A 26824-nucleotide genomic window follows, 5' to 3' on the forward strand; every position below is an offset into this window, starting at 1 on the left:
GATCGTGTGTCTGTGTCCGCAATTACTGCTCGAAAAAATTCGGAGATAATCTATGACGGCTCATGACACCGTCACATGTATATTCTGATGCGTTTCATTGGCTAAGAAACCAAGAATTGGTTGAAAAAAAAAAAAAAAGAAACCGTATCCACTTTCACGGCTGTAAAGGTAGAAAGAAATACGCAACAGTGCTCTTGTGGTAGAAACGCGATAATGCGCTCCCGGCCTAAATGGCTTAATTCGCCGATATCAGCGAAATGACAAATGAGTCATTACAGGCACACTGTCTTTTCCACGTATCCATTTACCTTTGGTGGGTCACTGCTGAAAAAATGTTGGCACTACCAGTCAATATGTTACTATTGTATTAAGTTTCATTGCTGCACAGACAAGCAGCTCTGCTCTCTCTATTTTAAAGATGTGTACATTATCTTTGTGAAACAAATAATTATGATCGCATCACTGATCGGCTATTGCTTTTTTTTTTTTTAAACTCGCTGATCATCCTCAAAAATCTCGATCATGTAACACCTAATAAAAACCCAAACATGCTTTAATGCAGACTTTTGAGATTTTAGTGCAGTATTGACATTTTAACATTTTGACTGAGCAATTTCAAACTGAATTCAACTTTTTGTTGTTGTTTTTGTTTTCCTAACAAGCCAAGTGAGCTGTAACTGAGTCTACCTAATGCCCACTAGGTAGTACTGTGTAGTTTTCTTCTTTGGTGGCTCAGAAAAAAAGCACAAGCATGAATCCCCTGCGCTCCAGGTAAGGGGCCTCCTCCCCGCTCTTTCCTTTCCGCATACTTTACGTCGACAAAGTTTTCCATTAAAAAGAATTCCCTTCAGTCGCTGCAGCAGTCATACATCAAGCGAGCGAAAATAGTCCTACATTTTGTGTGTATATAAAAGAACCCTCTGCGGTAAATATGTAGGCTATGAATACACACACTATCTTTTCAGCTGACCATACCGAAAGGACCTCTGGCATATCTAGTGGGCTCTTCAAAAAGCAGTTGAATTTCTATTACTCTAAAATAATTGACTTTTTTATTGCTTGCGTGCAAATAGTTGGGTCTCTGGGGTGCCTGGCCACCCGTCAAGTGTGGAAAAACACAAGCAAGTAAATCTTTGGTTAGATGCCTGTTTCCAAAAAGAGTCGAGGAGTGAGCTGTTGAGAATTTTGCGAAATTATTTCATTACAAATGAAATGGCTCATTGACATCAGGTGTCCTTCCAATGTTCTCTTTTATTTTCTTTCTTAACATGATTTAATAATTGATAACTGTATTAAAATGTTCTGTATTATTCACTATGATTTTTTTTACCTTTTATTTTCTTCCTTAACATTATTTAATAATTGATTACTGTATTAAAATGTACTGTATTATTCACAAGGTTTTTAAAAAAAAAATTTTTTTAACCTTTCTGTGCACCCTCGCGCCCATATCACGCAACATTATTTGTCAAAATCTTGGCAATATATATGCCACTAGAATAATATTTCATAATGGTCAAAAATTGAGTTAAAACAACCTGCCACCTAATCAAAATTTGAAGTGTCATTTACTGTATTCCCTAATAAAATACAACTAAAGTGCCCTCCAGAATTTTTGACACTCTTGAAAATCTTAAGATAAATTCAATATTTATTTTAGAAGCATACTCTCACTGAAAGTTATACAAATGGTTCACCAGACACAGACCTCAACCCTATTGAAATCCTGTGGAATGATCTAAAGAGGAGAGTACAGAGGAGAGAAACGATTCAAGGATGGTTCGATTTGAAAGTGGAACGAGTTGATCCGATTCAAAGCACTCCCATCTTTTAAGTAAAAAACTAAAATAGCTTTTTGCTACACCCCTACTTCTTCTCTAAAAATGAACTTTAATCTTGTAAGATTACCACATTAAAAATATTTAGGTGAATTCACACGTATGGCTTAAAAAAATCCAACTTTATTCTCGTAAGACTACGCGAAACAATTTTGAGAAAATGTGCAAAGCAATCACGGTGAGAGCACTTGAGCAAGTTCGGAATAGCGCATACGAACAAAGAGTCCTTGTACTTGAAAGATTGTCTGAGCATGGAGGGTGATGGAGTCTCGTTTCTTTTATGAAACGTTCCTCTCGGCACTCGTGTGCGCTTTCATTGTTTGGTTTGCTGACTAGCACTGCTTCCCATAAACGAGTCTATTGTGCTGCAGAGGTGGCACTGTATTGCGGGTTTTATTTTCCAAATATCGTCAAAGTGGGCTAACACAATTATGTAGCTGCCTGCATAGAAGTACAAGTGAAAAATGTCCGTTCATTGCTGTTGGTCTTACATGTTTAATAGTAGCTTTAAACAAGTTGAGACAACGTTGGTTAATGGTTGCTTACCTTTTGCCAAGTTCTGCTAACTAACAAATAATGACACCAAATGGTGGACTTGTCACTACATTTTTCCCCTAAAATATATTTTTTAAAAGTATATAAAACATTGTAACATAAGGACTTCATTCAAATGTAATTATATTTATTAAATTGGACTTTATTTTTGCACGATTGAGACTTTTACTCAAGAAAATATAAATGTATTCCTGTAAGGTGAAGACATTTTCTCCATTTCTCCAAAATATACAAGTCTGTTCTTGTAAAATTAGGAGTTTTCCCCAAAAATGTTACGTTGTTCTGATAGCATTATTACTTTACTATCGTAAAATGTAAAGATTTTACGACAATGTTAGTTGTGTAAGAGTTCGTTCACGTGTTTCACGAACACATAGGAATTTATTGATTTGACCACATTTTATTTTTGTAAATTAATTTATTCTCATAAAATTATGTATTGTCCTTGAAAAAAATGCAACTTTGTTCTCATAATATTAGTATTATTGCCCCTAATATAACCAAAATGTAGTGTCATGGCTTTCTCCCTCCCAAAAAATAAATACAATTTGTACTTGTTAATCTCATAAATATTCTTTTTTTTTTTTTTTTTTTAATGCATAACATTACCACTTTGTTCTCATAAGATTACAACTTGTCTCTTGAAGAAATATGACTTTAATTTGGTAGGATTAGAACATTATTCTTAAAAAAATTAAATTATTAGTCTTCCTATTAGAACACATTGACTTGATTCCCATTCTGCTGCTTCCCGTCTATTTCTGAAAAATAACATTATTAATGTAAGATTACGCCTTATTTGTTAAACAAATACAACTTTACAAATTCAACTTTTGTGAAGACTCCGCACCCCCCCCCAAAAAAACAAAAAACAGTTCTGTATTACTTTAGCGTATAAAAACTACAATAGAACAACAATCCAGTTCAGATTGATCCCTCAAGGAAAACAAGTTCCACTGTGGATTATCGAAGAGTTCCACAGCATCCTGACACTCCTCCACGTAACGAGCTTCTAGCTTCTGCTTCACCTCTAACGATTCCACAAAGGGATTTGTTTTTCTTCTTGGGGTGGGGACATTAGTACAAGCCAGACACACCACCACAAACGTTGTTCTTAATTGCACGGGTAACAAACCCCAGAAGGAGCGGGAGTTTCTCACCTTTGGTTCTGTATGGCTTTGGTCAAGAGGTTCGTCCTAAATTATGGATGAGAAATAGAATGTCAGCAGTGGACGGGTTGCATGCAAAGCACTCACTGATCCCAGCACAAACTACAGTACTGTGACACCATTAGATTTCTCCTTTTTGCAATGTTATAATTACCAAAAGTAACTAGAATGCCACTAATTGTTAAAGTTAGGAGGATAATGCCACCATTTGTTACATGCTCTGCATGATGTGCTGAGCCACCTGGATAGACAGCAGACCTATACCAGGATGCTCTTCGTGGATTACAGCTCAGCATTCAATACGATCCTCCCGGACATCGTCATCCCCAAACTGGTCACCCTGGGCCTTCCGCCTATCACATGCGCCCCAGGCTGTGAGATTTGGCCCCCCACTTCTCCTCCACCCGAACACCGAGTACCGGAGCACCCCAGGGCTGCGTGCTGAGTCCCCCTCCTGTACTGTCTCTACACCTACGACTGCAATCCAGCCCATGGAAATAACACCATGGTCAAATTCACGGACGATACCGCGGCGGTCGGCCTGATCTCAAAAGGTAATGACAGAGTTTACAGAAAGGAGATCCAGAGACTTAACAACCTGGTGTAAGGACAACAACCCGGAGCTGAACACTGCAAAAACAAAGGAGATTGTCATCGATTTCAGGAGGAGCAAGACCAAACCATCCCCCGTCTACATCAATGGCGTGCGCGTAGAGAGGGTCCACACATTCCGGTTCTTGGGAGTCCAGATCTCTGATGACCTCTCCTGGACTCCCAACATCACAGCAGTGACAAAGAAGGCTCAGCAGTGTCTACATTTCCTAAGGGTCCTAAGGAAATACAACCTGGACAGAAAGCTGCTGCTGGCTTTCTACCACTCATCCATCGAGAGCCAGCTTACATACTGTCTCTCCACCTGGTACAGCAGCTGCACTGAAGTAGACAGGATGAGGCTTCAGAGGAGAGTCAAAGCAGCGCAGAGGATTATTGGCTGCCCTCTACCCTCCCTTCTCGGACATTTACGCCACCCGGTGCCTGAGCAGAGCTCGGAACATCAAGGACAGCCCGCACCCTGGTTCGCAGCTCTTTGACCTGTTGCCCTCTGGCAAGGCGCTTCAGGTGCATCAAAGCATGGACAAACAGACTAAAAAACAGTTTCAGCATGCTGAACTCTCACACGTCTGCCTCCACCACCAACAACTGTGAACTCACTATAAGCACCTTACCTATATTATCCGCCGAGCTTTGATCTTGTGCATAGGCTCATTCTTATTTACTGAACATTTGCACAGCGTTATTTTATTTTATTGTTGTTTGTTTATCTGTTGCACTGAAGAGGGGGAAGCAACCCAATCTCGTTGTACTCTGAGTACAATGACAATAAAGGTATTCATTCATTCATATTAGAAATGACTGATAATTTTAATGACTGTAACATTACACTTATCAATGTATTTGCTCGACGACAGTTTTTTTTTCTTTGAAAAGTCGGACATTTTGTCTGTAAGATTGCAAAATGTTTCTGACTAAAATGACTAGAAAAAAGACTTTCAAATCTACAGCTTTTTTCTGTATATTAATTTATTAACAAATATGTCAAATTCAAGGCCCACATCATCTTATGTGTCCAAGAAAGAAAATGATGTGTGTCGACTTCATGTTTCATGCTAAAATACCAAAATTGCAAATTGTCTTCACTTTGAAAAACGTTGATATACTGCATGCACTTTTTGTTACCAATGCCCCTTGTAAAATAAATATAACAATGCTTGAACTGTTTCTACTAGCCTCTGATTTAAAAAACAACTAATTATTAATCAATTTGTTGTTTTTAAGTAATCATACATTTATTTGGGTTCACACAGTCATAACGGCCATCTGAAGGAAACGCTAACTGCCATGTGGCCCATGACAAAAATTTGTTTGACACCACTGTTCTAAGATAATGACTTTTTCCCCAAGAAAAATGATACTTTTAATCTCCTTATATTGAGTTTTTCACAACAAATAGAACTTTATCCTTTACATTTTTTTTCTGAACAAATCTGACTATATTCAGGTGGTGGTCGCATCAGTAAATTTTGCCCATCTGTCATTTGTCGATCACCGGGGCCGTCCGGATCACCCGTCTGCGCTTCCACCATCGTCACCGCTATTTTAGGACCGTCAGTAAAAAGCAGTTTACACACAATTTTATTCATTTAGAAACAGTTTGGACCACTTTGTACAAAAAAAATATATATACATTATTGTAGTATCACTTTCTTCTCCCCAAATTGCCACTTGTAGCTGGGGTAGTCCAACAGGGGCATGTTCCCTTTGAGGAACAAGGAAGAAAGCTGCCCGAACAAATCATATTTCATTGTTGTTTATTCAGGACTTTTAATTGTGAAATGACTTGAGTTTTTTTTTCAACTTTATTTCGACTTAAAATAAATGCAACTATTCTCATGAGGTCTAAACCTCTCTTGTAATCATTATTATTGTATTTTTGTGAGATTTTTGACTCTCATAAACATTTTTGGGGTGAAATGACGACTTTCTTGGAATACTGTATTATGACTATTCATTACTATATCAATTTCAAAAGTAAACTTCCTTGAACTTTTTTGACCAGAAATGACATAAATAATGCGACTAAATATAACTTCTCTTAACATTATCACATCTTTCTCAAAAAAGATGTAGGCTAACACGCCGACTTTATTTTGGTAACAACATTACCCCTCAACGATTCAATCTTTTGGATGTCTACAGTGTCTCTCTTAAGTGGCCGCTTTCCATCAATATTTACAGACTACAGTACTTCAATTTATCCATGAGTAAGCAACAGGCATGTGCAGACGAGTTCCTTTGTAACGAGTAGCACATGCGCGCTTGTAGGCGGCGCTCCAACTGCTTTAACGTAACTGGGCTGAGCGAGGGAGGGACACGCATGGAAAAAGACGGACAAGGGCGATGTATTCACTCGCCGCTTTACTGGCTGCGGCGCATTAAACAATGCCGTATAATACAACGGCCGCACTGTATATTCTTCCTTCATGAGGACATCATATTCATTTTTTTTTATTTATTTTTTTTTTTTTATGAGATCAATTTGAGGGAGGTGTTGATTTATTTCCAGTGGTCGTAATATGCGGTGCTATTGTGATAAAACTGCTACTCGGATTTCTGTTTGTTGTATTAGGTCGTTTTTATTAATACGAAATAAATATCGGTCAACTTAGGAGTCAAACATCATAGCACAGTGTTTAGTATATTATCTAAGGGTGTCAAATTAGTGCATTAATTGCGATCAATGAATCACACAGTCAGAGTTAAAGCGTTATTTTTTTTTATCACAATCTAATTTTTAATCTCTAACTTTACTGTTTCTGTATGATGATGATGAGATCCATTTTGATGCGTGGGGCGTGTGCTTTAGTTGTTGCGGGTGTAAAAAAACAGTGGTCAATGTCACACCCTGAAGTGGACACTGATTGGCGGTCATTGTGTTTGGCATCACTTGTTAGGCTCCTATTGTAGGTGGGAGGGAGAGAGAAAACTTGAAAATAGAAGAGCATGAAAGAGTTGTTGGTCCGATGGATGGTTAATTTAAAAAAAAAAAAAAAATTAAAACGGCCCGACGATACTATTGATATAGTAAAGGCAGAGTGATATGCCTTCTTTGTAAGAAGGAATTTGCTTAACAAAGAAGTAGTTCACGCCTACCACATAAATGCAAAGCAACCAGCTAATGATAGCAACGAAGACACGTCATTACATGATGGAGTGAAAACATACACACGCAGTGGTCATGTCCTAGGTAGAAACACACACACAGACACCTTTGGCCATTCAGCATCCATCACTCAGAGTTATCGTAACCATGTTAGGCCTTAGGAGCGGCCGCACTCCACTTCCCCTGTGAACCTGTCGTACATGCCTCACCGCCTCATTTTCAATTGTTCTTTGGCCCCTCATCAATCACACTTCAATGCGCGTGCGCATGTGTGTGTGCGCGTTCGTGTGCGCACTTCACAGCTGTTCATACATTAGCGGTGTCCACTTGGATAACTTGACCCTAAAGCGTGCACCTGCTATGTTCATATTCATGTACATCGGGGGTAACAGACCATTTCCCTTCCCATGGCCATACTAAATTGATGAAAACATATGATGTTAATTCAATTTTCATTATTATATATTATGTGGGTTGAATGATTTCAATTCAGTTGTTTTCAAACGATTTGCATGAAGGACCGTATATGCGTTGTCCTGTTGAACTCTGTTGCTAAACAAAACAGCAGCACTTCCTGAGGGACCAAAACAGACTTGTTGTGACCCAGTTTCCTGTATACAGTAGTGTTAAAGATGATCCTACGCTATGACATTTAGAATTCCAGGAGACTGATGTGGTTACTCTGCAATGTTTTTGACCATTCCCTCAAAGCGGAAGTCAACCCAAACATATTTTTTTTCAAAAATATGTTCCCAGCAGACCCACTAGTCGAAGCACGGCATTCTGATTAATTTTGCCTTTGTGGAATATAAGTTAAGCAGCAAAATGCATTCGTTTTTAGCCATCTCTGGGGGCGGACATTTTGTCTTCTGTCGACCAAAAATGGCATCACAACTGCTCACAACAAAATGGCCGCCCCCAGAGATGGCTGAAAACAAGTCGATTAACACTTATTCCACAAACGCAAACATTCAATCACAGCTCACCCGTTTTCTGAAGCTGAGCCGTGATTAGTTGTTTCCTGAGCCCCGAGCAACTGTGATGCCATTTTCAGTCGACAGCAAGTGACAAAATGGCCGCCCCGTGAGGTGGATAAAAATGGGTGAATTTTGCAGCTTAATTTGTATACAATACAATACAACTTTATAGCGCATTTCATAACAGCTGCAGCTGTAACAAAGCACTTTACATTTAAGAAATATAGCAATAATACAACAATAAAGACAGTGAAAGCAATACATTAAAACGCAAATTAATGATACAAAATCTTATACAGTAGACACCGGAAAACAGCAGAAAAGTTTCAGTCTGACATCGGGTCAAAAGCCAAACAATAAAAATGTGTCTTCAAACGAGTTTTAAAAATGGACAGAGAGGGGGCTTGCCTAACATTTAATGGAAGGTCATTCCAGAGAGACAGAAAAGACTCGATCCCCTCTGAGGCTCCGCTTAGTCCTCGACACCTCCAGTAGCGCCTGGCCCGCAGACCTGAAGCACCGGGCAGGTGCGTAGGAGTGGAGAAGCTCAGAGAGGTACCCCGGGGCAACGCCATACAAAGATTTAAATCCAAATAGAAGCATCTTAAAATGAACTCTATTATGCACTGGAAGCCAGTGAAGAGAGGCCAGAATTGGTGTTATGTGCTCCGTCTTGAGATGTTTGCACTGGGAGAACATTTAAACTGCTATGTTAGCTTCTTGCGCCAGCAGATAGCTATGATGGCCACTATTTTCACTCTAAAACAAATCTTTCCAAATATCAATGGAAAATTCAACTTTGAAAGTTCAAGTCCTGTTTGGCTCCAGTTTCAACTTACTGTTTTTGTTTCCTCTCTTGCAAGGTTGCTTAAAATATAATAGCCCTTTGAGGTATTTTATTTGGAGCTTTTGCGACCGCCTTGGCAAATTTGTGTCTCATTTGTTGTGATGTGTGTAACAATGTAGACTGCTACGTTAGCATTTTGTGCTAGCACCAAGCTATGATAGAATTGACCTTAATGCAAAATTGACAGTGCCTCACAAAAATAAATTCACCCCTCCATTTTAGTAACTATTTTTTCTATTTAGTCTTTTCATGGCATAACACTTAAGAAATGACACTTTTTGACAATGTAAAGGTACTCAGTGTACAGTTTGTCTAACTGTAAATTTATTGTCCCCACAAAATAACTCAACAAAGCCGTTACAGGCAAAACTGCTTGCAACAAAAGTGATTACACCCCGAGGGTACCATATTGAACTTCCAGTGACCAGTGTGAGAGCAATAACACCAAATTTAACACACCTTCTTCCTATTCACACCGGAGGGCTTACTAACAACTTACATGCCACCATGGCGGTAAAATGGCTAATTGGGCCCAATGTGGACATTTTCACTTTGGGTTGTACTCACTTTTGTTGCCAGTGGTTTAGACATTAATGACTGCGTGTTGAGGGCACAGTAAATTCAAAATTTACAAGATGTACATGACTGCCTTACATTGCAACAAAGTATAATGTTTATTGTTTTCCCTTGGAAAGATTTGTTAAAATGTGTACAAAACTGTAAGGGGTGTACCAGTAGTTTGTTTTGTGAAATACTGTATCTTTGAAAGTTGACCTAATGTAAGTTTGACTGTGTTGCTGCCGCGGCTTCAACAGCGGCTTAATAGCTGAAGTCACTAAGCAGTGCTCCCAGCGGGGAGCGAGTACTTAGGTCTACATCACGGCGCTCATATCGAGCAAATCTGCAGGGGCGGACATGGGCTGGGTTAAACAGCGCACCTGTTTTAATTTGACAACAGCGCAGGTCACAAGCTAAGTGATGGATTGTCATGTCGGAATCCCATTTATATCAGCCAAACGTGGCCATTCATCACTGTCTGTCCTGCTGGAATGGCAGTAGCAGCACTCGGTGGAGTCAAAAAAAGGGATAGTCAGGGTATACATCGAGGTTTTGTATTTTTAAATGTATTACAGATTGAAGCCTTTCTTGTCTTGTTCTTATGCGAAACAAACAATCCAGACAGATTTCGAGTGATGTTTAACAGGTACTGCTTCAAGCATGTCGCTAGCCATGATGTGCACTAGGCAGAGGCTGAGCAGCATTTTGGTTGTTTACTCTGAAGCATGTGCGTCCAGGCAGTTACATTTCCTGTACCCTTACCTAATATGTTCCATGTGGGAATGTACAGTAGTTCCACCTCTGTAACCGTAGTTTGTAGGCTGCTATGTTTGTTGCTTGTGTTAGCTGTTAGCTATGATAGCTGCTGTTTGCACCTTAGAAGAAACCATTGCAAATGGAATACTGTGTATCATAACATTATCATAACATGACATTTTGTTTTTGTTGATGATTTATTGTTGCTGGAAACTAAAATAGCCGGTTAGCAGGGTCAGTTAATAGCGTTTTTTTTTGTGTGTTTTTTTTGGGACTGTGTCTTGTATTTAACAGAGCTAGGCATTTTACTAAAAATGTTTACTAAAAATTGAATTTCCGTTATTCGTCATCCGTTTGCAACCCTTCCGTTGTCTGTCATTCCCCTTTTTTTCGGGTTGTGGGGGAGGAATAGTACCCTAACCCGCCTGTAGGGCTTCCGTCAGTGATTCCAACTGAAAACTTCAATAGCACCCCCCCCCCCCCCCCAGCTCTGGTATTTAAGTCTCATACGTTAGCTTCTTATGCTAGCTGCTAGGTGTTAGCCGCTGTTTGGACCCTTGGACAAATCAGTCCAAATATAATTGAACTCAATGGGAAATACTACCTTCGAAAGTTGACCAATTGGAATTTTGATTTTTAAGACATGTTTGGCTCTGTTGTTGCTCTTACTTGAGTAAGGTTTGTTTTCCTGTTATTTTTGGCATTTGAGTGATTGATGCGAGCAGGTTTTTGTGAACAATGATCTCTTATTTGGCTTTGCTGTGACAGCTGTCACACTTTTGAATCACGACTGTTTGTGATGTTTGCATTGAGTAAAGACGTCATAGATTACTACAATAGGCTAATGCTAACTTATTAATAACTACTGTATGATGGCTGCTATTTTGAATCTGAAAAAAAATATTTTCAAATAGAAATGGTCTCTTCTGGGAATGTTGTTGACAGTTTGTTTAGTAGAGAAACAAAATTAGCCAGCTTGCGGGTTTTTACTTTTGGTCGCCACTCCATTAACCCCAAACAAAGACCTTACTACATCAAAAGAGAAACAAGCTCTTAATGGAGCCTTTTTGGAGATAATACCTTCTCTTTTAGGTGCTCTCTAACCTCTCCAGAGTACTCAGTAACACATGCTGTTTTTCACTGTAAACAACACTGCAAATAGAAACGTGATATAGAGTTCCCTAAGCGTTTGAAGAACCTCAACCTTTTTATTATGGCACTATACCTCCCTATTGATTAAATACCATTTATTTGAGCCATAGTGTAGCACGCACTAAATCCCAGAGTAAAATTAGTCAGGGGGACATGTCGGCGTTGATATAAAATCAATTCTGAACCTCGGGGAAGAATATCTGGAAAGGTAATGGTACTTTTTTTTTTTTTTTTCTTTTTTTTAACTCTGATAATAAATGTTTGAGACACATTGTCTTCATTAAAGCCGCTTTGGTTTTGAAGCATGATCTTGTTTGTCTGGTTGAGGCGGAACTGTTTTAAACAGTGCTGTAGAGCGTGTGGACTTGAGTGCATATTTACAACATTAAACATGAGTTTGTGAATAATTAATAGCCGTAAATGGGAATCTAACGTATCCCGCTGTTTGCTGGACTAAATCATGGCTGGGGGAAAAAAATGCGGCAAAGGATTTGTGTTTTTAAAGTTGTTTGATTTCATGATGAGGGGGATGGACAAACCTAGCGGGGTGTTTGGGTGTAGCCTTTATTTGTATGCATATTTGTCAAATTACCAGAGTTTGGCTATACAGTAAATCCCTATTCATCACAGGTGATTATAGTTTATTGATTTCAGACCAATGTGGGATAGATACATTTCTACAAAAACTGTAAAAATAAATCAATGGTCCTTTTTTTTCAATGTTACCCTTTTCTCTCACTTCAAACACATTTTAATTAGGGATGCTCCGATCGATCGGGCACCGATCATGATCGGCCGATATTCGTGAAAAATTAAGTGATCGGAATATTCGATCAAAGCCTTTTATTGCCGATCAAAGCATCCGATCACCCGCGGCTCATGCTTGGCCGCCGCGAGACGGCTAAAAAGTTGATTTGTTTAATATGCGATGACGTCCCTCCATGTAAAAGCATCACTCGCGCCGCCCTGCACGCAGCCGCGCCAGCCCGCGCGAGAAAGGTGAAAGCTAGTCACTAGCTGGTTGGCAAAATGACTTCCAGACTGTCTAGTAAGTCTAATGAAAATCCAGCATCTAAATGCAAACACCATGCATGGGCTAACTGCAAATAGCGTGGTTTCTTCCACAATTGTAAAACTTAAAATGACTGCTTTAACATACAAGGAGCAACAGCGCAAACAAAGCTTACAACAATACAGGGCATCTTATTTATGAAGCTCACCCTTTTCCCCTCACGGCCAATTTGTACAAGCAGCAGATGATAAAAAAAAGTGCCACAGTACAACGTAACAGGCGCATCCTTCAATGAGCCAAAAATGACAGCCTCATATGTAAGCCTCGTCGGCTGTGTCATTCCTGAGCCGTGTTCACTTCCAGTGCCACCGGCTGTCCATTTACGGCCACTATCAGGCCCGCACATGTGCCACGAGCCTCGATAGCATCGCCATTTAATCTGCAACCTCCAAGTCCCGATGCGCACTCTTAGTCACTGAGGACAAGAGATAGCAGATGCCGATCATCACAGGCTTATTTATTTAGAAAATATGAAATTAGCTTTCCGAGCTTTTTCATTTAGCGGACAAATTGTTAACATAACAACAAATTTATGAATGCCTAGCTAACATTGCAACATTTCTAACTGTATAAGTATGAAGGCATGTTAACCACTCTTTTAAAAAGCGAAGTAAAACTATTCACCACACACAAGCAAATTAATTCAATTTTGTTTATAGAGTGCCAATTCACAACAGAAGTTATCTCAAGGGACCTTACACGTTGAGCGGTCAAAAACCACACTCCTCATACATTATAAGTGTTTATAAGAAAACTGAACCCTGAGCACCTGGTGGTGGGGACGAGGAAAAACTTCTTAGACGGGACTACAGAACCTGGCCTCGTCTGGTTGATTTGACGTGAAGAGACAGAGTAGCGTGACAAAGGGCAGATTAAAATGAGCGAAAACAAAATAGAAATGTTGAGCAATTGGGGGAGCTGCAAGAGAACAATGGGCAAAACAACAGCCCGATCAACAAAAATTGACTTGACCTTGAAGATGCTTGACAGACTTGTGGTAGATAGTTCTGTAATTAATCATTTTGTGTGCTGGTCGGCGGTTAGTCTTCAGCCGTATTGCTAACCGCTTTGTTTCCTAGTTAAAATGTGTTGATTTTGAATTTGATTGTATTGTGTGGCACTGGTTATCTTGACATTTTAATGGTGACAGCACAAAAACACACAAAAAAAGGACATCTAAAATGTTGATTTTTAGACTCTAAGCTTACCCATAATAAACATGGCAAAGGGCAAAGGAAAAACCCTGAGGGACTCCACACTGCAGAGTAAACAAGACCACATGCTTATATTTTATTACTGTTGCTTGACTGGGAAAATGATCCACTTTTATCCATTACCAAATTCCATGCCCGCACAATAACACTGCCTCCAGCATGGTGTGGCATGCTTTGGATCATGAGCTTTTCCTTTTTTTTTTTTCTTTTAGGTGAACCACACTTCTTACCGTATACTATATCTGTTATGACCACAGGCACCGGGAGCCCTGGAGTGTCTCAGATCATGAATTTGTCTCACTCGGGCGGTAATTTCATGCCGATTGTGACGCTTGTTTTTTCAAGAGCCAGCCATTCTTAATGAAACCTAAGCTGGTGCCTCCGAGCACTCGCTCAAATCGCTCATTATTTAGAATGTTTTCGCCCCTGGCCTACAGGCGGGTACTATTTTTTTTCCCCCCCGAAACAAAGGCGAATGGCGGACAACAAATAATGGACGCTCAATTTTTAGTAAAATGCCTGAATAATCGCCTATAGGCTGGTTCGCATATATTTAGTAGATGGCCTTCCGTTAGCGTTGTTTCCATCTAGCAAATGAGCTTCCGACTATGCTTAGTCCGGCTATTTTCTTAAGTTTCCCGTCCATCATTTATTACCTACAAAATGGCCATCCATCATAGGCCGATGGACGGACCGGTCGGTCGCATAGGCGGAATGCCCAGCTCTGTAATGAATGCTTTAACGTGATTCTTATTGGAATTCTAAACTTAAAGTATATTCCCTATAAAAGGAAGTGAGTCAGTTGAATTTACAGAATACATGCATGTTTTTTATGTATACATATACATATAGATAGATGGATAGATGGAACAAGAAGAGCAGATTATTGCTTTTTGCTTTTTTTGGGACGAAACAACAATGTTTTCGTATTGATACTCAATAATGTTTAATTTAAAATAATTGCCGCTAATGGTAAGACATCTGTAAGGAGGTGTGAAAATTTCCATCTGGTGCTCGAGGTTTTATCCAATTGCTTCCAAATATAAACCCTGTTTACAAGACACGAGGACGACACTCATTTCACAAGTTTTTTTTTCATTTTCAGCGCTGAGTGTGGGCGTAGCATAGCGCTTAAGTTTGATGTCTTGCCGTAAAACACCAAACTCAAAACTCCACCCCAAATTAAAGAACATTTCTTCAAGCTGATATCCTAGTCTGCAGCATCGATCAAGATAATTCTATAACGCTCTTTCCGTGGGAAATAAAAATTAGTCTCACATAGCCTACATATATATATATATATATATAGTTGTTTTTTTTTACTGTTGATTAACTTCCACTAGCAGCTCCCTCAAGTCTTTTCGTGACACTTGTCGTCCATTTGTTGCGATTCTTTTCCCGGGTTGTTGGGAGTGAAAAAATAATTATCATTAGCTCTCCAGCCTTATCTTCTACTCATTTTCCCCCTGCCATTAGCCTTGTCGGTGGGATTTAGCTGATAATGATTTGGTGCGGCAGTGTAAAGCTTAATGGCTTCGCTTTATCTTCAAAGGCTTCGGGTCGGCAAGTTGTCGTTGCTTAGCAGACAATTATTAGACTCCAAGCATGGGGATGCTTTTTTGTGCTTGTGTACTGGCCAGGTTTGATTAATCTGTGGCTAGCGTAATAAGCTAATGTATCTAGCGCATACCTTTTAATCGGGGCTGCTTGTTGTCAAACAGTGAAAATAAATGGACTCTAATGCAGTGCAGCGATCACAGAAGATGCAAATTTAAAGAGGAAGTGAACCCATATATGTTCTATGCAGGCCCACTAGTTGAAATACGGCATTCTGATTAATATTGTGTTTGCGCAATATAAGTTAAGCAGCAAAATGCACCCACTTTTAGCCACCTCGGGGGGCGGCCATTTTGTCACTTCTGTCGACCGAAATTGACATCGAAGTTGCTCAGGGCTCAGATAACGACCAATCACGGCACTGCGCTCCGCTAATTGCAGTGTGAAAAGGGTTTGAAAAGGCCTTAATAGTTCAGGGGCCACATACAGAGGCCACCTATTGAGGGCCACTGGTCTAGGAGAAAACCTTAAAAAGAAATCCTGCCCGTCCCTTAGACAAAAATCCAATCTATTGTAAAAAGTCTGTTTTGGACGTTTGCTTTGATGAAACATGACAATAGTCTGAACACTATGTTACTATGTTACGATGCTTTGCACTCTGCGGTCTTTTTGTGTGTGTGTCAAGCTTCATGCAAATAACTGTGCGCTCATGACTGCTGCCCCATACATTTTTCATGCCACCTAAAAAGCACACCCTCACTCCCCCAGCGACTGCACTGTATTGTTCACCTTGTACTTTGACCCTTCCACACCACACTACTCCTGCCTCTATTGGTGGAATCGATGGCATCGATTCTCCCGGGGTTAATGGATTTTGCCGCCAAGGTGAGCGGGAGGCACTTTAATCACGGGAGATCTTAAATATTTTATCAGTGCGAGCCAAAAGGTTTCCGAGATGGAGTCGGCGATGACAGGGGAAGGAGGTGCGTCGTGCATCCCGCACGGCATGCTAACAATGGCCGGGTGTTTCCACTTCAGTGGCTCCATCGGGAGACAAGAGTGCAGGAAATAAGAGTGGAAAGAAATATATATAACTTTTTCTCGGGATTATTTTTAGGTTTGAGGATAATGCATGTAGATAATACTTATGTAGATGTAGGGCTAGGCCGATAATTCGATATCGATATGTATCGCGATTGACGCGTGATCGATACCAATAGAAAATGCCTTCAATGAAACGTTTGATAGAAAATAAAAAATAAAAACAAACCCGATCGCAGCATGGTGCGTGATGTAGGCAGCGCGCTTCCGCCTCCAAACATGAAGAAGAAGCGTTTAAACCAAAGAAGAAGCAGCTTTTAAACCAACGAAAAAGAAGCATTTAAAGCACCAAGAAGAAGCTGTTAACTCAACGGCGCATGCTTTGGGGTAGACCAAATGCAAATACGCATTTACAATGCACTGATGGAGGATAAACTGCACATTACACTACATAATGATGTACAAAAAACAGTTAACTGTTATATAAAGAAAAGGTTAAAAACAAAATCAATAATTATCAATATTGACTGATATGAAATACTTAGATTGTGGCAGTTTTTCAAACATTTCTCAGCCCTTCTAAGCACATCATCTTTAAAGTGGAGTTTATTTAATCTTTATATCGACCAGTTTATTTCACTCTTTCATAGTTACATTGACGTCTTATTTAAGGTTAAGTATTATGTTCAAATAAAATAACTTAAATGTATTTTTCTTCGGGTCGTTATTTTTAATAGTTTAAAAAAAGAAAAAAAAAATCAATATATATCGATATCGACCAATATGAAACACTTATATCGTGATATACTTTTCAGTCATATCGTCCAGCCATGCTCCGGCGTAAAAAAATGTCATTGACATTGTCAATGAAACTATGAGTCCGAGAAAATTCCGTCCTGAATCCAGCTTGAATGGGCAGTCAATCAGCAGGTTAGTTGGTTGGTTGGTCATCGACTTGGTCGACCCGTTAAGGTAGGTTAGTTAGCTGGACCTGTCAAAACCCTGTTGCAATAGTCCAATTGACTGAAAACAAATTGGTGAACTTTCCAGTTTTGTTTGGATATAAGCTCTTTGATTCTAGAGATGTTTTTTCAGGTGGTAATAAACAGACTTAGTCACAGCATTTGGTGGCTTTAAAAAGGTAAAACTACTTAGCCTTTTGTAGATTCTTTCCAATGTTGCAGTGTGTTTGTGGCACCGTGCTGTACACTCGAGGCACAAAAGTGAGAGCACAGCTACAAACAGTGAGCGTCTATTGTTTGCCAACACAGAAGTCACTTTAAAGCTCTACAATGGTTCAACTTGTTTTTGCCGGCGGTGAATATTTAAACATCGTCGCCATCTCTCAATAGCAATGCATACTCCTGCTCATCTTTACCTGCGGGAAGTCAAAATCTTACACACTAAAAGCAGGAAAAAAAACTCTATTGTCAGTCATAATTTGTTAGTTACTTTCACTTTTGGTTAATTAATTGGTCAGTTACTTGGTCGGTCTGAAAGTAAGTCAGTCGTTAGATCAGTGGTTGGTCAATTAATTGGTCAATCTTTTGTGTGGTTGGTCAGCTAGTTGTTTAGTTTGTTGATTTTCCGGCCCGTTAGTTAATCAGTCAGGTAGTAAATTAGCTATTCAGCTGGTCTTTCACTGCTCTTTCTCTTCGTTAGTTAGCCGGTTGCTCAGTCATTTAGGTTGTTTGTTAGTTATCCGGCTAGTTTGCTTGCTGGTTGGTCGATCGGTCAGTACGGTAGTGTGTCAGTCAGTTGGTTAATCAGTTGTGCAGTCAGTTGGCTGTTTGGTCAGTTAGTCAGATCGTTGGCTGGTTTAGTTTGATTGTTGATCCGTCAGTTAGTCAGATACTGTAGTCAGTGGTCGTTCAGCTGTTTTTGTCAATTAATCAGTTAGTGTAATTGTAACTTATATTTGTGTCCGGTCTGTCATTTAGTGAATTCAGATCTTTGTCCGGTTATTTTATTTGTGTCATGTGTGAGTTATTGTGGGTGGTCACTTACTTATAGTTGCTTGTTGGTTGGTCGGTGTGTAATTCGGTCAGTTAATTAGATTGTTAGTCGGATGTGTTGAGCACTAGTGTTTCCAAAAGACACCGTACAAAGGTGGTTTAAGGTTCCATTATATTATACACTGGAGCCATAGTCGTAAGAGCACAGCAACAAGCAGGGAGCCTACACGTTGTTTACCAACAAGCGACTTTAAAGCAGTTTTTTTTTTCTTCTTAAAGCCGGTAAGACGCTTGCCATCCCTGCTACTCGTGAATATTTCAACACCGTCGCCACCTCTCCGACAGGAAGCCGTACCTCAACTCATCTTTACACCTTCCCTTCCTGCAGGAAATGAAAGTCAGGCACGCTGGGAAGTTTTTCATATAAGACACTGAAGCAGCCACTTGCTAGTCTTAAGTCGTCGTTGCGAGTTATTACAGAGGTCTGGCCGTGATTGCCAAATTAAATTAACAAAAGAGGACATTGGCATGAGGTCTTGTACGCTGCTTTTAAATCTCACGCTGGCTCTGATTGTGTTCAGGACTCTTTTGTTCACGGCAATAACGAGGAAACACAATGATTCTTTCAAGTATTGACTGCTGCATGATGAATCCTCCACCCACCCACAACCCCTGCAAGTAATAAAATGGAAGCAACAAAAATGTATACTTGACATAGTGTCAGCCTATAACTTTCATTTGATGATACAGATTCTATTCTAAGCTTGTTTTTCCAGATGTCTTTGGCTAGGTTTACTTGCAGCCAATAAACTCTTTAAAACCTGAATATTGTCAGTATACGGGTTTTTAAAAGCCATGTAAACGCGCGCAATAACCTGAATATGCCCTTATTCGGGTTTTTAAAATTCCGAATATCATGCCTGGGTTATTCCCTTTCCAGATAACGACCAATCATGACTCAGTTTCAGAAAACAGGTGAGCTGTGATTGGTCGTTACCTGAGCCCAGAGCCACTGAGATGTCATTTTCAGTCGACAGAAGTGACAAAATGGCCGCCCCCTGAGATCACGAAAACGGGTGGATTTTGCTGCTTAACTCATATTCCACAAGCGCAATATTAATCAGAATGCTGTGTTTCAACTAGTGGGCCTGTTTGGGTTGACTTGCCCTTTAACTCTCGCAAAATGACTTGATTTGTACAATGTCTTTTTAAAAATGTTCACTCAAAGACTTCGTAAAGGCTTTATTCTGATAACATTCCATGGTCGTTGTCATAATTATAACTTCAGTCTCCAATCGTCAGTTAGTATATTAGTTACTGTGTTGAATAGTCATCAGTAAGTTTCGGTTTGTTGGCCAGTCAGTCAGTTATCTGCTTGATTGGTTGGTCAGTCAGTAAATTGGTAGTTGGATTCATGGTCAGTCACTCAGTTGGGTCAGTGAGTTAGAAAGTTTAGTCGGTTGGTCTGAACATTTAGTTAGATATTTTTTAAATTTCTTTTTGTTTTAGTTTAGTTAGCAATTGGACATGTACAATAGTCCATTGGTCGGCCTGTTTCTTACTTGCTTGACTATTCGGTCAGTCAGTGAGTTGGTATTTATAATGATGTTCAGTAGGTTGGTAGTCAGTCAGTTGGGTAGTTAGTTTAAATGCTGGTTAGTTGCTTGGTCGGCCATTTGTCAGTCAGTTGCTTGATTGGTTGGTCAGTCAGTAATTTGGCAGTTATATACAGAGTATATATATGTGTATGTATATATATATATATATATATAGGTGAGTCAATTGGGTGTTGGTTTGGTCAGTTAGCTTGTTGGTTGGTCTGTTAGTTAATCCGTTGGTAAATGGAAAAAGGCAAGAAGTGACTGATCACTAAAATAGCTTCTAACATTTGACTCTGTATTGTTGTTTTCTCCTCGTGAAGTAGTAGTTGTCTGTAAAAGGAAGCCTCTCCTGCTGGCCCGCAGCATCAGCACATAACAATAACAAAAGCAACAACAGCTTTGGATTGGAATCGGCCCACGTTTCGACCTTAAGCGTCTCCTCCCTGTAAGAGGTCTGACCTTTTCCCTTAAATCTCAGTGCGGCGTTGATCCCCGGGCACCATGCGCCTTCACGTTCTCTTGTCTTATCGAAAGGTTTGCTTGACACATCATGCTGGAGCGCTTGTTGGCGTGTTTGTAGAGTGCTAATGCAGTTGGACTGAATGAGTCTATGTGGAGGTACAGTACCAGTTTGAATGAGAGCCAGTAACTGGAATGTCAATCAGTAGAGTTCAGACCTTCACCAAGGCCAAAGCAGAAAAATAACATGGATTAGTCTTCTTTCAAATCAATAAATAACAAAATGTTCAAATTATATGAACTACTAACCCTTTTTGAAGACGCTTGATAGCCACGTAGCGGATAGGAAATGGAAAGGTTTGTTACCTGATGGCACTATAATAGGGATGCTTGAGTTATAGTATTTCTCCTTAAGGCTTCTTTATACTTCCGCAACGGTTTCAGCAATGACTTGCTGGTGCGACATGTTGGTGACAGGTCTGCGACACATGCCGCGCACACGTCAGAAATCCTTGCTGCGTATACGACACCGCGTGCATTGTCTCTCGTAGTTTGTCCGTTATGTCACATATTGCGATGACGTACACTTTTACCCGGCTCGGTTCTTTGACGGCAATTTGTCACCACAGAGGAGAGGATCCATGTCTCCCTTGTTGCTGCTGAGAAGCAAACTGGTGGTATGTCGTGTATGTGTGTAAAGAGGTCTACACACGCATGTACCACCTTCGCTCTCACCTTCCACATCGTTTTAGCAATACAATTGAATGCATCTTCTAGTTATCTAAATCCCTTTCTTGTAGCAGGCATTGTTGTCATTTTGATTGTTGCTCGGCAGTAAAAACGCCGACCGGAATAGGCCCAAAAGGCAGAGGAAATTCCGCCCTGCGGCGTCCTCGTCAGTATCAGGCTACAGCTGTAGCGACGCCCCCCAACTTGGTGTGAAACTGCAAAACATTTTCAACACAACGCGTGTGGGTTGCACGTGAGTATAAACGCAAACGGCGCGCGGCATTGTCGCAGTGACGTTGCCCGCGGGAGTATAACCAAGTATTTATTCATTGTAAAATGCCAAACTTTATTCTTAAGACATTACATTTTTTTTTCATAATTAATTACAACCGTCCATGTGAAATGATAAATCATAAATCAAGCCAAAAGACATTTTTGAATTAACACAGCCATGGAACATTTTGCACAGCTTCTAATGGGCCTCAAGTGCTTTGTGGAGGAGGTTAATGTGGGAATCCATATTCCACGTTAGGCTGTTTATTTTCTCCACTGCCATGTACTTGCACTCGTCTCCATCTGCAGGTGCTTTTGCTATTGATTTTCCCCCAGTCCTCCTCTTTTGTCGTCATATTTGATAAGACGTGTTTACCTTTAAAAGAAGCTAAATTTAACTGTTAATGGATGGACGTCTACACTAGGACGACAGAGGTATGATGAGAAGTGAGGAAGAAGCCTCCTTGTATCGAGTGAATTTACTGTACCTTGTGTCTTATTGCTCCATCGGGGAGCAATTTATCTTCATTCAGGGCATTCGGCTGCAACCCTAAATCGGACCAGTGCCCCCCCCTCCCACGAACCCCCCACCGCCCGGAAAGGGTTCAGTCAAATAATTAATCATCACAAACATTTAAATTTTAATGAATACTATGGATTTCCATGTTTGGCTCTGTGATTATCATTACAGTTCCCCTTTTTGCTACCCCTGGTAACCCTTCTGTGGTGGTGGCATGATCAAGTTAAATAAAAACAACAAAAAATGAATAGATAAATGTAATAAAAAGCAAACACACTCTGAAAAATTATTTAAACTACCAAACTAAGCTAAACTAATAAATAAATAAATAAAAATACACTAAATGGCTCACCATCAAAATGGTAAGCTAGCTTGAGAGCTATCTAGCTAAGTAATTAGCCATTTAGTGAACGGGCTTAGAAACTCACTAGTCTTTTTTTCCTTCTTCTTTATGGACTCGAAGCAGATAGCCCGCACGTGTCTGTCAGGCTTTATTTGACAATATTTCGAAACTAATTAATATAAGGCAAAATTTTTTATATATTGTGCTTTAATAACTTCAAATGTTCTTAATATTCCAATACCATGCGCGTATTCTATCACTAGCATAACCTTTGGCGAACGACATAACCACAACTTTAGAAAGAATATTGACTTTATGAATTAATATCAGTGGATCTAGAGGTGGTGTACATCTTAATGGCTTCAAGATGTATGTGTGTTTGTAAAGATTGTTTTCTTACAGGAGGGACCTACTTTGTGTGGTACACGACATTCCAAACTATGTGAGGCGGTGTGTTATTAAGCTGAACACACACAAACAAACGTGATTTGAAATGGGCATCGATTTGGTGGGCTCTGTTGTTTGCTGACCTTGGCAGGCACACAGTAACAAACGCAAAGAGGTTGTGGTGTGAGCATAGACGGAATGTTGAAGCGGACGGTAAGACGAGAATTACTGCTTCTATTGTCGACACATACCAAACTCTTGAGACATTACTAAATCACAGACCGCCACCAAGACCTTAAAACTTATTGTTCCACTCTATTCTTGTATGTGGCAGTATTAGTACAAGCATCAAGCATTTTTTTTCTCCATCGCAAATGTCATCTTGTTGGTCTCTGGCCCACTAGAGTGATGTCTTCAGTCTGCTTCTTTATCTGGACGGCAGTAAAATAAACCAATGTAGACCACCCCTCGACTGAAATCATTGAATGACTGACTAACTGGTTGATGGACTGGGTAAATAACCGTCTGGTTGATAGCCTAACTGGTTGATAAACTTAGAGCCGGGCATTTTACAAAACATTGCCGGTCTGTTTATCGCCTCCCATCTGCAGCGTGGGTACCCGCCGTCCATCTATCCACCTTTTTGTCAAGCCGGATCAGATAGTAATCGTATTCGCCAATAGGTTGGTCTGACTATCACTTTAAACGGCCGTCCGTTAGCGTTTCCGTCGACAAACTTCACCACCGCCCCCACCGAAACCCCCCTTAACCAACCACCAGAGCTGGGCACTTGACACTTTTTTGCCGGTCAGACCCCAGCCCTGCAGCCGCGACCCGGGTACCCTTCTCGCATGGACCCTCCGGCCTTATTCATAAAAATTATCGGCCCCGAAACCTTCACGCCCACGCACCCCCCCACCCCCTCGTCTGTGCATTACGCCGGCGCGGTAGAGATGCTAATGGCTTTTGCCTGCGATAAACAATAGAAATCCGGTATTTCTATAGTATATATAATATAGTAACATAAATATAAAAATCATCTAAAACGAGGCAACAAGGTGATTTCAGTACACAGTACAGTAACATCTAAAAATGGATGCGGAAAAGTGGTGGGAAACACATTTTACCTGCTACAGCGTTTTTTTAAAATTTATTTTTTTTAACGGCGTCATGAGTAACGGCGAAAAAAACTGTAGCTTACTTGAACATTTCAATATTTCAGCTCTGCCGAACCACATGGCCAACTCTCCAACTGGCTGGGGGCAGACTGACTGCCTAGTGTGCTAACAAAGTACAAAACAAACGAACAGACTGACTTAATAGCTAGCTAATTACCTAATTGTGTAGCCAACTAACTAGAGCCATTTATCCAACTAGAGCTGATTAGCTCAGTAACTAATTGACAGATTGACAACCTAACTGGCTGACTGACAAAAAAGATAAAAGACATTTAGTCAATAAACATACAAGACCAGCCACTTAGCCAACTATCGAACTGGCTGGTGGCTGACTGATTAATGTGCTAACAAATTAAAAAAAACATAAATAATGACTGCTAACAACCTAAGTGTGAAGCCAACTACCTAGCCACTTAGCCAACTAGCTACTTGGATAACTAACAGATTGACTAACAATCTAACTGGCACACTGACTAAAAAAAAAAAAAAATGCCATTTAATCATTTAACATAAAAGACTGATTTAGCAGCCACTTAGCTAACTATCCAACTAGCTGGTTGCATGACTAAGATTAAAAAAATAAATAATCCTAGAGACCCATGCGGGGAGTGGGATTTAGAGAGGCAGGCGGATGACAGGAATTAGAGAGAACATGTCTGCAGTCAGTTCGGCGAGAGGAGGAAAATAGAGCAGGGGGGAGAGTTTTGTGTGCCCGTGTGTGTGTGTGTGTGTGTTTTTTGGCACTGTGCACTGTCGTCTAGGTGCGCTCGGGCAGCCCGAGATTAATGGATAGAGCAGCGTATCGCACATAACATCAATTCTGTCCTGCTTTTTCTTTCATTCCCAGTCTCACTCCCTCATCACTCTCCACCTCTACACACACCACCCCCACTTCCTCCCCCCTCCCCTTTCCTCGGTCCCTGGCTGGCCCCTCTCCTCCGAAAGGCATCTTGGATGCTGCTCGAGGAGCGCGGTTGCAGATTGCTATCGCCGTGACGGCAGCTTCCCGATCCAACTGCGTCGTTAGTCGGAAGTGGTGGGGGGTGCAAACTGGACTGGACGGCGGTGTTCCGCAGAGGAGGCTGGAGAAGAGGTGGAGGACCAGAAGGGGGAGCTGGACAGATGGACGGGGCTCGGGAGGCGGGATACTGCGTGGTTGACCTGAAGGAGCTGAGCAGCTGCCCCAGAGAGGAGCTGTCTCATGCCACCGGTGAGCCCTCCTGCATTGTGGTTGGTTTTGTCTTGTCTTTTCTTTATCCGGCTTCTCCACCTGTGTCCTCCACCTGAGTCCTCCACCCTCATCGCACCGTTAAGCATCCTTGCTGATTTATCCTTTTCCCATCTGTTTGTCTTTGCGCCGGCAGCAGATTGCTTTTTAGCCCTTCAACACACACGTCATAAAGTGTATGTGTGTGTGTCCAAGAAGATACAGGTGGATACCCCAGAGAGTCAGAAAGAAGTTAAAATGTACATACTTAATGAGAAGGTGAGGGTGGTCCACACATTGTGGCATATCAAAAAAGGGGGGTCGTTTCAAAACATTTCGTCTAAATGTCTGAAAGGTTTCCTGGAAAATATCCGTGTGTGTGTTGTTTATGTAGATTCCCATTAATTCTGGCCAATTACCATGAAAGTTCTTGACATTGGAAATTCCAACATTCTCTACCTTCGAAAACACTCGCCGCTCAGTGGGATAGGGGCTAACAGGAAACTCAACATAGTTGCTTTAGCATTAGATGGTGCTTTGGCCCGAACACAAAAACAACAAGTGGGCAGACTCAATCTCGCTATTTGTCGTTGGTATTCTCATCCAATGTTTATGAAACAAGTAATAAGTAATAAAACTGAGTGGGAGAAGCTTAATGCTCAAGTCTCTGTGTAACCTGTCGTGTTCGGCGGCGTCGTTTCAAAATAGTGATGACACACAGAAGCATTTCCTGTGTTGGTGCGTTTAATCGTCTCAATCGCAAACCTGACGACGACCGCGCAAAAAATACTCCCGTCAAATGTGACAATACAACGTGCCCCTACACAAATCATATGGCACAGCAATGCTTTAAAATACTTAAACTCGTAAATGAAAACAACAAAAGTTTCTCCAGGTAGAAAGGTGCTTACCTCCCCATGGACATCAACAGAAAAAGTGGCACAACTTAAAAGAGGCAGTGGATGGATCAACAAATTATTTTTTTTAACACTGCCAGCAGCTAGTTAGGTTACTGTTTTATGTAGAACTACTGACTAATTCACTAGCTAACTGTTCGCCCACATACATATAAATGACATAAATGCCCACATAAATGTCGATCTGGAGGAATACGATTAGCCTACTGTGGTTTGGACCCGATGGTAGGTATTGAACTTTTTTCAATCTTTAGGGACACTGTACTCGTGTTTGGCAATTAATGCAGGAACGAGCTAGGGAAATCCTACTCGCGCATGTAAACATTCATCAAGTTAAGAATAACTTAACTGTGGTCTGATTCGCGTGTGTATCCAACCAGTATTAAGCTTTTTTTTTTTTTTTTTTTTTAAGTAGCCACCATAATTGGTGTTGCAGAAATGCACAAATGAACCAAAACAGTCTGAGTCAGTGTGTTCAACAAGCGATGGCAATTTTTTTTTTTACGTAGCACTGCTGTCTCTCCTTTCACAAAAAGTAGACACTTAGAATTCCAAAACTTTGTTACTAAACAGTATTGACCTCTTTTGATCCTTTCGGGCCACCTTAGTAATGTTGACCAATGGAAACATGATTTAGATAAATCAGTCTGGCCTGGCTCAACAGTCCATCCATTTGGATGAATGTACTCTTAAAGGAAGGAACAAACAACAGTGGTCTGAACCTTGAAATAGCTAACAGTATTGAGCCTTTAGGGCAAGGGTCTTCAATCTTGCTCCTCGAGGGCCACTGTCCTGCCT

General features: G+C 40.6%; 1 protein-coding gene and 1 long non-coding RNA gene across 5 annotated transcripts in view; one reads left to right on the plus strand and one right to left on the minus strand.

Annotated features, from left to right (window-relative positions):
- Positions 1–12893, minus strand: part of LOC147146047 (uncharacterized) — a 34213-nt gene extending 21320 nt beyond the window's left edge. Inside the window, exons 1-2 of the long non-coding RNA XR_015087043.1 lie at positions 12794–12893; positions 3554–3589 (exon numbers count right to left, since the gene is read on the minus strand). This is a non-coding gene — a long non-coding RNA (uncharacterized LOC147146047). The remainder of the gene's footprint in view (positions 1–3553; positions 3590–12793) is intronic.
- The window catches only part of inpp4b (inositol polyphosphate-4-phosphatase type II B), a 191256-nt gene that overhangs the window by 12708 nt on the left and 151724 nt on the right, over positions 1–26824 (plus strand). For 2 of the 4 annotated variants that reach the window (XM_086032472.1, XM_086032470.1), the window contains exon 1: positions 24750–25112. The exons of 1 other annotated variant lie outside the window; for it this stretch is intronic. In XM_086032472.1, coding sequence (XP_085888598.1) covers positions 25025–25112 — 88 coding nt within the window. In that variant the 5' untranslated portion in view covers positions 24750–25024. Of the gene's footprint in view, positions 1–24705; positions 25113–26824 lie in introns of those variants that run through there. One more of the 4 variants, XM_086032469.1, reaches the window with a different exon arrangement.

Source organism: Filicampus tigris, chromosome 6 (genome assembly GCF_054856515.1).
Source record: "Filicampus tigris isolate MCC_2025a chromosome 6, RoL_Ftig_1.0, whole genome shotgun sequence".
NCBI lineage: Eukaryota > Metazoa > Chordata > Actinopteri > Syngnathiformes > Syngnathidae > Filicampus > Filicampus tigris.